The sequence below is a fragment of the Corvus brachyrhynchos genome, unplaced genomic scaffold (assembly GCF_000691975.1).
Source record: "Corvus brachyrhynchos isolate BGI_N302 unplaced genomic scaffold, ASM69197v1 scaffold19, whole genome shotgun sequence".
NCBI classification, from domain to species: domain Eukaryota; kingdom Metazoa; phylum Chordata; class Aves; order Passeriformes; family Corvidae; genus Corvus; species Corvus brachyrhynchos.
The window spans coordinates 3292139-3305105 of NW_008246061.1; the positions used below are offsets into that span (position 1 = coordinate 3292139).

General features: G+C 53.4%; 1 protein-coding gene across 5 annotated transcripts in view; it reads right to left on the reverse strand.

Annotated features, from left to right (window-relative positions):
* Positions 1 to 1657: 1657 nt before the first annotated feature.
* AIFM3 (apoptosis inducing factor, mitochondria associated 3) overlaps positions 1658 to 12967 on the reverse strand; it is a 45671-nt gene continuing 34361 nt past the window's right edge. Inside the window, exons 14-20 of one of the 5 annotated variants that reach the window (XR_001865948.1) lie at positions 12505 to 12581; positions 11536 to 11653; positions 9085 to 9183; positions 8449 to 8524; positions 4631 to 4735; positions 3070 to 3470; positions 1658 to 2934 (exon numbers count right to left, since the gene is read on the reverse strand). Coding sequence is in view for 4 of the 5 variants with exons in the window: in XM_017746518.1 (XP_017602007.1) it covers positions 6780 to 6969; positions 8449 to 8524; positions 9085 to 9183; positions 11536 to 11653; positions 12505 to 12581 (560 nt within the window). In the remaining variant the exon portion in view is untranslated. Of the gene's footprint in view, positions 2935 to 3069; positions 3471 to 4630; positions 4736 to 6721; positions 6970 to 8448; positions 8525 to 9084; positions 9184 to 11535; positions 11654 to 12504; positions 12582 to 12967 lie in introns of those variants that run through there. The other 4 variants (XM_017746519.1, XM_008642938.2, XM_008642940.2 and 1 more) reach the window with 4 other exon arrangements.

A 12967-nucleotide genomic window follows, 5' to 3' on the forward strand; every position in this document is an offset into this window, starting at 1 on the left:
AGGTGAGCACCCCCCAGCTCTCCCAGCCTGGCTCCAGAGCAGAGGGGCTCCAGCCCTCGGAGCATCTCCGTGGCCTCCTCTGGACTTGCTCCAGCAGCTCCAGGTGCTTCCTGTGCTGGGACCCTGGAGCTAGGTGCAGTTCTCCAAGTGGGGTCTCACCTGAGTGGGGCAGAGGCAAAGCCCCAGCTGTCCCCCAGGTCCTGCCAGCACACAGGCGAGACATGGGCAGGGTGACAGGCACAGCCCAGAATCTGAGGAGCAGGAGCTGGTGGAGAGCTCAGGATCTGGGGGCATCAAGTCTGCAAGGTGAGCAACCAAGATGATAACTGGGCAGTCTGGTGAAGATAACTGAGATGGGGCACTGCAGCCGGGGGTCACTGCATGTGCCACAGCGGGGCTCTCATGCCTCATGGGAACAGGCAGTTTCTTAAGTAGAGTTGGAAACTTTCTCTCCTGGCATGAGAGGTTGCAAGATGTGCCTGGAGAGGTGACAGAGAACACAACCCAGCCTTGCCCATGTGCCTGGACAGACTCACCACCAAGAAGCATTTGCCAAGGCACTGGATGAGGGGTCCCAGGTTTAACACCACCCCACACCTGTGCAGAGGAGCAATACCCATCTGAGCCAGCAGCCCCACCCCATGACCTGGCACATGTCCCAAGGAAAGCTACAGTCGTGACTGGAATTTCTTGTGTCACAGATGATATTACCAGCCCTGGTTGAAACAATTCCTCTGTAAAAAGCAGGGAATGGGACTTGTTACCCCCACTGCAGCTGTAAACTGGGGCAGAAAGTCCTTCCTTGGCCCCTGAATGGTCTTCAGCCCTGTGCACATGGGGGTGATACCCATTTTATGCAGCTCATGCCCAGTACTGGATGAGGCAGCATCAGAGGCAAAGGAGGTCAAAAAGCATCTTCCTGAAAAACAAAGCACTCTGCTAGTGTGTCCCCAGTGTAGCCAAGTTGTGCTGGGGGAGCTGCCAGTCTCACCCAGCATGGAGTCAGAGAGCTTGGGGAAAACACAGAGCTCCAGGGAATATCACCTTGTGGTGCCCCAGAGTCCCCTGGCACTCCAGCTGGGTCTCCTGGGGAGCTGCCAAAGCCGAGTCCAACTATCTCACCAGCAGGACATGGGATAAAAAGCCAGATCTTTGTGGGTAGTGGGCAGAGCTGAGGCAGCACCTGGGCAGCTGCCTCCACCTGGGTAGTGCCCATGGCCCCAGGCCACTCTGGAAGAGCCCTGTCTGGGGCTCTGGGAGCTGAGCAGCCCCAGCCACCCCTGCCCTCAGAGGAGGACCTGGGGACAGAAACACTGACATTTGTCTTTTGGAACCTGAGATGAGACTTGCAAGTTCCCATCATTTTTTGGATCCAGTAGTCCTTGATGAACAGTGGTCCTTGTTCATCACTATGTGCTGGAGTGTGCGCATCCTGCTACTGTCCCTCCTGGTCATTCCACCTGGGAAAAGCTTTGCAGTGAAACCAGAGATGTGATAGACACTGGTGCACTTCTACCCAGGTGAGCTCTGAAAGAGTGGAAATAAATACGGGTGAGCTGGACACAGGTGGGAAGTCTCCAGAGAGGAGGTGCTTGAACAACCTGGCCAACCTGCATAGGTCACCCAAGGTCTTGGAAGGAATCAGAAATTACTCAGATCCCAAGAATAGTATTGCTTTAATTCATAGGGGGTGAATCAAATTAAAAATATAAATCCTCTTGTTTTGGACTCAGGGTAAAACACTGACTGCTGGGGAAGGAGTCACCCCCAGAACAAAGCACTGGAGTCTCTCCAACGGGGACCCTCAACCCCCACTCTGCTGGGCTGATGGCACAGGGCTGTGGCTGGCCAGGTCCACTCCTGAGCTGGAGACACGGCTCTTCTTCAGCATGGGGCAGGGAACAGGACAGCAGAGCACTGGCATAGTGGGCTGAGAAATGCAGCCTTGTCACTACGCCAGACAAGTGACAGAGGATCGACAGTCAGAAATGTTCCTCCAACTACTTTTCCTCGAATAACACCTCAGCAGCATCAGTGATCCCATGATAGTATTAAGGAGAGATATCCCAAGGCTGGCTGGAAGGGTGGCCACCCAGCCCAGGGCTGCAGCTGAGCCATCACAGCTTTCAGGTACCCCTGCTACCCCGGGAACGGACCAAGAACTGCCAGTTCCCCAGCCCACGCTGAGCCCCCAGAGACAAGGGAATGCCTCTTGGCTGCTCCAGGACAGGAGATGCTGGGATGGGGACCAATGAGCTCCAGAGCCCTCAGCATGGTCAGGGACCCACCTCTGCTGGGGGCCTGCACAGGACCAGCCTGGACAACACAAGCACCAGTGTGACCCCATCTCCTGGCCCGCTCAGATGCCCCCTGGGGTGGGTGGGCACAGGGAGAGCTGTGGCAAACACTGCAGCCATGCAGGGAGGGAGCAGATGTCAGGCTCTGCAGGGATGCACATTGGAGCTCTGCTGGGAGCGAAGAGAAATTGGAAAGGAGCATCATGCATGAAAGCACAGGAGCAACCAAAGGCACTCGTGCTGCTGGGGTGAGGGGCATGCATGGGGCAGACCCGCCTGGGGACCCTCAGCCCGATGGCAGCATCCGGAGCCACACGGCACCCGTGCCCACTACCAGTGCCAAACCCCACGCTCTCTGGGGGCTGCTTTTCCAGCATTCCACAGCAATTGCAACAGCAGAGCCCCAGCCTAGCAGGCACAGGGGCAGAGGAGTGGTGGGAGATCCTCCTGGGAAGGTCAGTGCACAACGCCAGGCGTGGGTTCATCCAGGTCTCAAAGGAAAATGGCTGAGCCATGGGGTTCCCACCAGACCGTGGAGCTGCCATCCCATCTCCCCATGGCGAGTGCAGCATCAGGAGGGCTCAGCCATCAGCGGCGTTAGGAGCCTTTTCCTGTTAGCCAGGACATGTCTCCAGTTCTAAAAGAGAGAAAAACCACAGCACTGTGAGGGGTTTCTCAACATGCCCAGGGAAATGCTCTTGGTGTGCCTCAGTGCTAGTCCAGTACTTGGTGTTCATCCCAACACCCTGCTCCCTCCTCTGCCCTCACTCACCTGTCACTAAACTGTCCAAAAAGTCATCTGCAGATCCTCAATTCTGTGTAAAACTAAGCTCAAATATTTTATTTATTTATACTTAAAAGCAGCCCTTCAGCTGAAAATTCACGGAAAACCACCAAACCCCCAGCCAAGCAAGGTCCCAGCCAAAAGGCAGCTGCCCATTCCCCATGGATCTGTGCTTGATGTGGCTCCTGGCAGTCACAGCCCTACCACCCACCATTGCCCCCCATGCGAGGGGGATGCAAAACAAGGACACCATCCATGTAACCAGTGTCCCCCCATGGGAATTAGGGACATGGCCCAGTCAGGGGGTCGGCTGTCCCTCCTACCAGCCCCTCACACCCAGCACACTCAGGACCCCAAACCGAACATACTTGCCATGACGGACAAACAGCCTAAGGTTGTGAAAGCAGCAGGAGACAGAGAGAGAAAAGGCATTCAGGTTTAATCTGGCTTCTTCCAGTCCCCAAGCCCCATCACAGTGCCAGCAGCTCCTCCCCACCCCTGAGATGCCCACAAGATACCACCTCCCTCCCAGCCACAAAGTGGGACACCAGCAACCATTTCCTGATGTACTGGGGTGATGGAGGCCCTGGCACAGGGTGCCCAGGGAATCTGTGGCTGCCCCTGGATCCCTGGAAGTGTCCAAAGTGAGACTGGACAGGGCTTGGGGCAGCCTGGGCTAATGGAAGGTGTCCCTGACCATGGCAGGGGGTGGAACTGGTTGGGCTTTAAGGTCCCTTCCAACCCAAACTATTCTGTCATTTTATGAAACCGGTCTCAGCTGGGTGGGCCCACGACATGCTCCCCATCCCAGGGGTGCCCAGGGAGTCTGAGCTGGCTCAGAGCTGCCTGAGGGTTGGGAGTGCTCCTCTCCCTGAGCTTTTGAAAAGATCTGCTTTTATTCCAGATGTGGAAACACCCGTGGGACAGGGACCCACATTCCCTCAGCAGTTCTGATTCCCACTCAAAAGGCTTCTTCCCAGCTGTTATCACCTCCCTGGCACTTGCTTTCCAGCACCCACCCTCAGCACAAATCTATGCTCTTTCCTCTGCACGGCCTTAAGAATGAAGCAAAGGGAGAAAACTGCCCTTTGCCTATGAGCTCTGCTCCAAGGAACTAGAGGCTGAGACACCACAGGCCGGCATCCTGGCACCACCAGCTCTCTGGGCTGGGCTGTGCATAGGGAGTTGAGCACAGACTACACACCCAGTCCCTCTCTGCAGGTCTCCTTGACTGACTAGGTGCCCAGGTGCACCCCAGCATCAGGCATTGCTTCATTGATGATGTGCCAGTGCCTGAAGGCAGGGAGTATCCCCATCCCATCCTGTCTGTGCAGGGATTTGGTTCCTGGTGTTTAAGATAAATCCCATGTGTGTGGGATGCCAGACCAGGAGGCAGCCAGGAAGCAGCACAGGGGGGATGGAGGAAGCAGAACAGGAAGGGAGATGCAAGAAGGGTATGGAGAGGGATCAGTGGGAAAGCTCAGCTCTGCCCAGCATTCTGCTTAGCCAGTGCCCTGGCACTGCCACTTCCCACTGCCTGTCTACTTACTCCACATCGCGCTTCCGGATGGTCCTGCCAGCAGCCAGGACCTCGGCCACCTTGGAGACAATTGGGTCATAGTTCATGCTGGCCACAGCCACCACCTCGTCACTCCTAGGGCCAGGCAGAGCAAAGCAGTTAGGGCAGCCTGGATGGCCACAGTTCCATCACCCAAAACCCACCATGATGGAGAAAAGAGGGAGGCAAAGAGGAACACCCACTCCAGAGCCGGGCCCGATCCCAAGGTATGAGCACCACAGGGATTGTGCTAGTGGCTGGAACAAGGATCGGGAGAGGGCACAGAGTGGCACAGCAGGCTGGCCCCACTGGTCCCACCGATGTTCATGTGCTGATGTGGTGAGCATCACTAGGGTGCCTAGGTGATGGAGACAGCTCTGGCACCCTGGCATCTGTGGGAAAACACCACCAAAGGTAGATCTGATGGTGGATAAAAACCTGGACACCACAAAGGATGCCCAGCTGTGATCCCTGCACTGCAGTCCTGTGCTGAGGGAGTGGAGAGGCAGGTGGTCAGGATTTCCCTGTGGAACACTCAATTGGGATGCTCCACATCTCCTTCCTGATCTCCACCTCCAAATGGGCAGAGTGGCCCACTCTGAGCTGCTCCACAGGCACTGGGACAGTTGGGTGTCCAACCCCTGGGCCCCACAGCCCCAGCAAGGAAGTCCCCATGTATATGGGATGTCCAGGTTGGCTGACTGTTCCCCTAGCAGGATCCCAGTGCAGCTGGGATCAAAGGTTGAGTGGAAAACAAATGAAGCAGAAGGAAGAGGATGTAAAACTGCTGGAGGAGCTTTGGCTAAAGGTCACATGCAAACGAGAAGGGCCCTTCTCATCTGAGGTTTGCCGAGGTCAATCCAAGCATAAACTTTCAAAGCCTGACTCATGGGGAGATAACTGAATGCACTCTGTGAGATCAGGGAAGATGTGTGCGTAAGATATTAAACTCTGGTGATATTGTTGAATAAACTGAAGAGTAGAAGCATCCACTAAACCAAGATCAGCTCTTATATCCACTGCCAAAGACCTCTGTGATCAACAGAGCAAAGAGCAGCTGGGGTGGGGAGGGATGTGTGCCTAATTCCCAGGATGAGGAGAGCAAAAGTTGTGTTTCAGAGGACAGCCATGTGCAGCCATGGGAGTTAAAGCCATCTCTCACATCTGTCCATAAAGCCATGGGACAGCTCCATCAGACTATTTCAAAAAACTCCCATTCCTAAACAAGCTCACAGCAAATAAAGGAGAGCAGTTTCCTGAGCAGAGCCAGCTGCCAGCTGGGAAACACAAAGTGGTTGGAGAGACCTATCCATCAAAACCAGTGGGAGATGTGCTGTTCCAAGCAATGAATAACCAAGGTGTGCAAGGGAACCAAAAGATATACTCCCACCAGCTGCCCACTGGCTCAGCCTCAAGCCCAGACAGTGCCTGAAGGGGCCAGCCAGGAAGGCACATGCAGCCCAAACATTTCTGTCAGCAGGACATGGGGTAGCTGCTCCTTTTGCAAAATAACTCATGGGGTGCTGGTGAGCTGGAGCATCCTGCATCAGCAGTGGCTTTTGAACACTTCGTCAGACAGAAAGGGAAGCCAGGAGGAATCCCTCTTTTTCAAAAGGTCTTCAAAGGCAGCAAGAATTCCCTTCCTGAACCTGAGATTTGGAGCAATCAGAAGTCTTTGTGAAGACTGAGGAAAGAGGGAAGCACAGTGGATGTGTCTACATGGTCTTCCCTTCCTTTGCAGGGTTCAACGTAACAGAGGTCGGGAACTGTGAAGAAGATAGCCACAGCAATTCCCTGGTCTCCAAGGTCTTAGGGGCAGGATGACATCAGTCTGTTGTGAAGGCAGTGTCCCACAGGGACATCTGCAGAGTGCTGTCCCCTACACCTGCCAGCACAGGGTCTTTTACTGACCTCTACACAGCTCTGACAAAACAGCTTTCCTCTTCAAACTCTGGGGCAAAAGAAGCCTTATTGTGAAATCCAATTCTGAGGACAGGCTATAGGAGTGGGAACCACCAGCGGTTCCTGCAACAATCAAGGAGGACCAGGGAGGAGAAGAGTCCAAACCACAGGGTGGGCATAGCAGAAGGAAGCAAGAGGAAATGGTCAGCTTGGGACTGTCCTCAGTCCAAAAGCATTATCACCAACTAGAAGAACTACCACCAAAAAAGAAAGAGGAAGAAATGTTCCAGTGGCCTCTCACAGACAGGGAGCCAAGCAGCAGGGGAGGGCCACACTGGCTGCCCCCCCCAGCCGGTGCTTCCCAGTACCTCCGGCTCTCAGCATGGAATGCCGTCCTGGTACCCACACGCCATCTCCGGGAGCCCCTCCTGGGTGGCAGAACAACACAGCAATCAGAAGGAACCCCCAGTGCTGCCCGCCAAGCCCAGTTTCCCTGGCAGCCCCTGTCCCTTGCAGCCACCACAGCACACAGATTGTGGGGCCCTGGCATGGAGCAGGGATTATGCACCTCGCTCAGGGCGTTCCCTTTGAACGGCCTCCTCAGATGTTTAATTAAAGCAACCTGACCTTTCCTTTCTGATTAGGGTTGGGATAAAGAGATAAAATGCTCTCAGATGGAAAGGCTGCAGGAGGGGAACAGCAGCTGCAGAATCCCCACAGCAGCTCTCCCCAGCACAGGTGGTGCCTTGGCACAAACCCACCCCTTCAGGCAATTTTGGCCAAGGTTCCAGCACACTCTGAGCTGTATCCAATGTGCAAAGGGCCCTAGGTGCCATCTGGAGCCCCATCCCTGCAGCAGGTGTTTACCCAAGGTGTGCAGGTACCAGGGGGAGGAGGGTGAGCATCAGGGATCCCTGGGGTGATACAATGACAATGAGCCCCATGCTTCTCCAAGCCCAATGCACACATCCAACCACCCAGCTCCATTCTGGAGCGACATGGGCAAGTGGGCCACCCTCAGGGAGGGAGAAGGCATGGGGTACATTGGAGAGGGGACAGAGGGGCAGTGAAGTGATGTCTGCAGAGCCAGAGCTGGCTCCTGTCCAGAGCTCCCTCCTGTTCCCTGCCTGGATGCTTCTGCCAAGTGCTTTGATGGCTGAGCTGGGCAGCCTTTTGCTTCCCTGGCTTCCCTCTCCTCATCCTTAATATCAGAAAGCACTTGGAGAAACCCCTCTGGTTCCAGCATGAGCGTGTTCTGTGGCCACTGATTTCAGACTGGGATGGACAAAGGCAACAGAAGAATAAACAGCAGCAAATATTTTTGGGATAAATTAATGTATTTCCAGTCTAAACAGCCAGCATGGCTCCAGAACAGCTGAGGCAACACATCCCAGCTGCCAACACATCTCAAGGATGCATTCCCAGGTAGGCTCTCAACCTCGGGGGGAGCTGGGTTTCACTACAGGTGTAACAAAGTTCCTGAGTTCCTTCAAACCTTCACAGTTTGCGATAGACAGAAGAGCTTTTTGAGCTCAATTTGTCAAACCAGAAGCAGAAACAGTGATGCCTGAGCACCCTGTCCAGCACTGGTCACAAATCATTAACATGGTGATGAGATGGGAAGGAATTATTTGATAGTAATTGCCAGTAGAAGCCACCATCTGCTCCCAGAGATTATGAGGACAAAGGGTTTACATTTGGCAGAGACACCAGGTCCAAAGACCAGTTTAACTTGTTGTACAATCAGACCATCACTTCTCCAGGGCCTTGTATAAGTGTCCCACAAGGTCAGTGTCCAGAGGTGAACAAAACCGACTGACAAAAGCTCTGGCAGAACTATCTTCCAGCCTAGCAGAGTAATCTCAGATGAATGCCTGTGTAGGAACATGGACAAGAGAAACACTTACTTGGTATAAAATGCCACAAACTTCAGTTCATCTAAATCTCCCTGAATGACAACATCATCAAATCCTTCCCCATGGCCTGGAAAGCAAAGCAGAAGTGGATTCAGCAGCAATTCCTATGGATTGAGCTCTAAGACAGGGTATTTCATTCCAGTACTAGATGGAGAACATCCTGCAGTGACCAAGAGACCAGCACCTGGAGATGCAGGTACCAAAGATCACAGAATCACAGGAGGGTTTTGGGTTGGAAGAGGCCTTGAAAAACATCTTGTTCCACCCTCTACTATGGTCAGGGACACCTTCCACTATCCCAGGTTGCTCCAAGCCCACTCCAACCTGGCCTGGAACTCTTCCAGGAATGAAGCAGCCACAGCTTCTCTGGGCAACCTGTGCCAGGGCCTCACCACCCTCACAGGGAAGAATTTCTTCCCAATATCTAATTTAAGTCAATCCTCCATCATGTTTAGAGAAGTGCACTTCATGGCAGATGGGTTTCAGAGGAGACATTGAACTCCCTCAGAAGCCAGGCAGGGAAGCAGCCCTGTGGAGGGTTCACAGCGAGGGAGGTGACCCTGGCTTCTCTATCCCAGGACACCTGCAACCAGCACAAATTCTCAGCAGCCCCAGGGAGCCTCTTACCTGCATATCGGATGCTCTTCCCAAACATAGCTGTCCACAGGTACGGGACAGTGCTGATCTCTGTGCCGTGGGCCAGCATGTTCAGCGCGGCGATGCGGCCTGCAAGAGAGCACAGGGACAGGAGAATTGCCACACCAGGTCAAGCTCCATGCTCTGCCCTCAGGTCACAGCATCAACATCCGCAGTCACAGAGTACAGGGAAACCAAGAACTGCTTATGAGAAAACCCACACAGCAACAAATACAAAGCAGGGAGCATGCAAGGATGGGCTCAGACTCCTTCCCATGGTGCAGCTCCTACTTGTCACCTCCACTTCTGTGAGCCATGTACCCATGAGACTCTTTACCCCCAGCTTGTGCAACAGTGACAGGGTTGAGGGTGTGCTGAGCTCCTATCCAGATGGGGATGGGATGGACAAATCCTTGGAGGGCATGGAGACTGCTGGGGTACAGTCCCTGCTGCAGAAACATGTCTGGATGTGGGGGATGTGTCCAAAGGCTGAATTTGGAGCTGTGGTTCCAAAACCTCTCACCCAGGGCACAGGAAACCTCCCTGTGGGACTGTGGCCATGAGGGCAGCCCATCACACCAGGGGTTTCAGACTGATGAGATGGGAGAAGGATCAGAGCTCTGCTGAACACTCCTGGGCCAGCCTGGCAGTGTGGGAAGCCCAGCTGGGAACCTCAGCCCAGGTTGGCATTAGGATGTGAACTCCTAAGTGTCTCAGGGCAAGAAGAAGAGCAGGCTCCCACAGCAATGTGTGTTGGTTTAACACAGCCTGATTTTTTGGTGGGGGGTGGGGGGGAAGCCACAAAGGTGGTTTCTGTGAGAAACTGCTAGAAACTTCCACTGTGTCCAGCAGAGCCAATCTCTGATGGATCTGAAGATGGACGTGCTGCTGGCCCAATTAGAGAAGTTGGTAACACCTCTGTGATGACATATTTAAGAAGGAAATCAAAACCGCGTGCGGCGTTTTTTTTCCAAGGGGTGGTGAGGCACCACTGCTGGGACCATTCCGTGTGTCTGGGGCCATGTGGCCACAGCCATCTCAGCACGGCCTGCAGTGAATTTTGCCTGCTTGGCCACTTTTAGCCAGCCGTGCTGTGAGCAGAAGGGCAGGGGTGGCAGCAGCGGCTTCTCCTTTTCAGAACCCCGCATGAAGAGAGGCGCTGAATGGTGCCAGTGCCGCGGCAGCCGCAACTACCCACACAGTGGTGGCGGGGACCACGTGGCCAGTGACGAAAACGTGGCGAGTGATTCCCCGATACAGAACTTAGATGAGATCAACTTCTCAGCACTGCGAAATCTTGCAAAAATCTTTGAACTGGAATTTGTTGGCAATGGTACTTACAAGCAGCAAATTTTTTCCTCCTAGTCGGAGAAAGAGGAGGAAGTGAGGACATGTGGAGAAAAACAATATGGTGACACCAAGGTCAGTGGAAAGAAAGAGGGAGAGGAGGTGCTCTAAATGTCAGAGTTGAGATTTCTCTGCAAGCTGTGGTGAGGACTATAATAAACAAATTGTCTCCCTGTAATTCATGAAGTCCATGGGGGGATGCAGAGAACCACTCACAGACTGTGGGAAAAGGTGCTCACGCCAGAGCAGGTGGATGCTGCAAAAGCTGTAATCCAGTGGAAGACCTGAACGGAGAAAGAGGGCCCTTGCTTCCAGAGATAAAGAGGACTCTTGCTTCCAAACTAGAGCAGCTTATCTTTAGAAGACTACACCCCATGGACTAATGACCAAGCCTGCAGTTTTGGGAAGACTGCTTTGCCAATGGGAGGGACTCATGTTACAGCAGGTTGGGGGGGACTGATACTCATGAAATTAGAACCACGCTGGAGAAGTTCACAGACAGCTGTCTCCCATGGGGAGGACCCCACAGCACAGCAGGAAAAAGAGACTCCTTTCCCTAAGCGAACTGAAGAAAGGTTTCGAGTGAAGAACTGACCAAAACCCTCACGCCCTGTCTCCTTGCACTGTTGGTGGGAAGGAGGGAGGGGCTGGGGGGGGAAAAGGTATTTTAAAGGCTTCTTTTATTCCTCATTATCCTCCTCTGACTCTGTTAAGAACAAATTTACTTTATACCTTTAGGTTTGAACCTGTTTTGCCCTTAGAGTGTTTTCTCCTAATCCTTAACTCATGAACCCTTCGTTATGATTTTCATGAGTACCTGATATTTTAACCAATATCAAATGACAGCACAATGCCAGGGAGCAGAGGGAATATGAGAAAGCCTGTCCCTGGGCTCCTCTGTGCTGGTGATGAGGCATTGTTAGGCAAAGCTTGGCAAGAATGCTGACAGATGAAGGCACAATAGGCAGCATAAGATACACACACTTCAAAATGTTCAATACAAGTCTCTCTGTTGGCAGTTGTCTCATTCTTGCTCTGGAGGGTTTGGAAATTTCCTGAGAATCTGGAAAAGGCTTTTTTCTGCAAAGTACCTACCATGCATGTGGGCCATCTGCCAGTGGGGGACATTCACCTTCTTGTTATTCCTCAAGGCCAGTGGAAATGTGACAGCATCTCCAGCAGCAAAGACCCCTGGGATGTTGGTCTGCATCATCTGCAGGGGGGAACAGAGGTGGGCATTAGTGGGGTTTGCACTCTACATGAACAGAAACTCCAGAGCTGGAGTGGTCCAGTGCTGCCACAATCCCCCAGAACACAGGGAAAACCTCTGCCTGGCTGCGGGACCCCCAGGGGAGATTTCATTCAGCCTTCTTCACTTTCAAATGAGAACACACAGGCAGGGACCTACAGTATCCCTTGGCCAGTGGGTTATAGAGTAAAAAGAGATACGGACTGGTGTCCTGGAGCCCCTCTCAGAAGTCTGAAATTTGTTGGTGTTTGCAGATAGAGCCCAGCTTATTGCAGGCATGAGCATAAGCTCAGTGGCACTGAGCCCTACCTCCCAACACACTCCTTTGCCCATTGCACCAACTCCCACCAGCTCCAACACTGCTCCCATCACAGTCACTGGTGGTAGGGAGAAAGGATGAGATCCTTTAGGATCCTTGAAAAGATGGATCTTTCTCATTTTTTTCCCCTTTAAATATCCACAGCACTCCAGGACAGCTCAGAGCCAGACCCAAGCCAGAGCATCCAGGTCTCAGGTTTGCACACCCCCACTTGCAGAGGGGGGTCCCAGGCACTCCTGGTGACGCTCCCAGAATCTTAGCATCTCACTGAATATCCTGAGATGAAAGGGAACCCGCAAGGGTCATCAAGTCCAGTTCCTGGCCCTGCACAGGCCAACCCAAAGAATTCCAAAATTCCAATTCTGCCAATCTTAGCAGATAAAAGGCTATGAAAAGCCCCTGGCAGCAGTTTGGAACCCTAGGGAAGATCATCCATCAGAAGAGCTGACCCCGCTCCTCCTGCTCTCCCTCCTGTGGGGGCTGCCCCTGGGCTCACCTTGTTGACCACGATGAAGCCCTTGGAGTCAATGTTGATGCCACTCTGCTTGAGGAAGCCTGTCGCTGGGACTGCGCCTGGGGGAGAATCCAAAGGCTGCTGCTGCAGTATCTGGTGTTGCACAGCCCTGGAGGATGATCCCAAAGCTAGCGGTCCCCTCCTGCCAGGACAGTGGGGCTGCCCCCAGGGACAGGCAGCAGCTGCTCTGGGAGTGTGGAGCAGGGCCAGGTATCCTATAGAGCCCCCACTGCATCAGCCTCTGGCCCCCCAGGATCCCTGTCCTGCCCAAGCCACCAGTGTAACCTGCCCACCGCCCTTTTCCTTTTCTAGTGCTTGGAGATAATTTTCAATTTAATTCTCCTTTATAGATATTTTGAAAAAAATTATATTTAGAAGGAAACCTTCGAGTTTCCAGCCAGGGCTCCTCAGCCTCCCCCCAGTCTGTACATTTCCTTCACCTTCC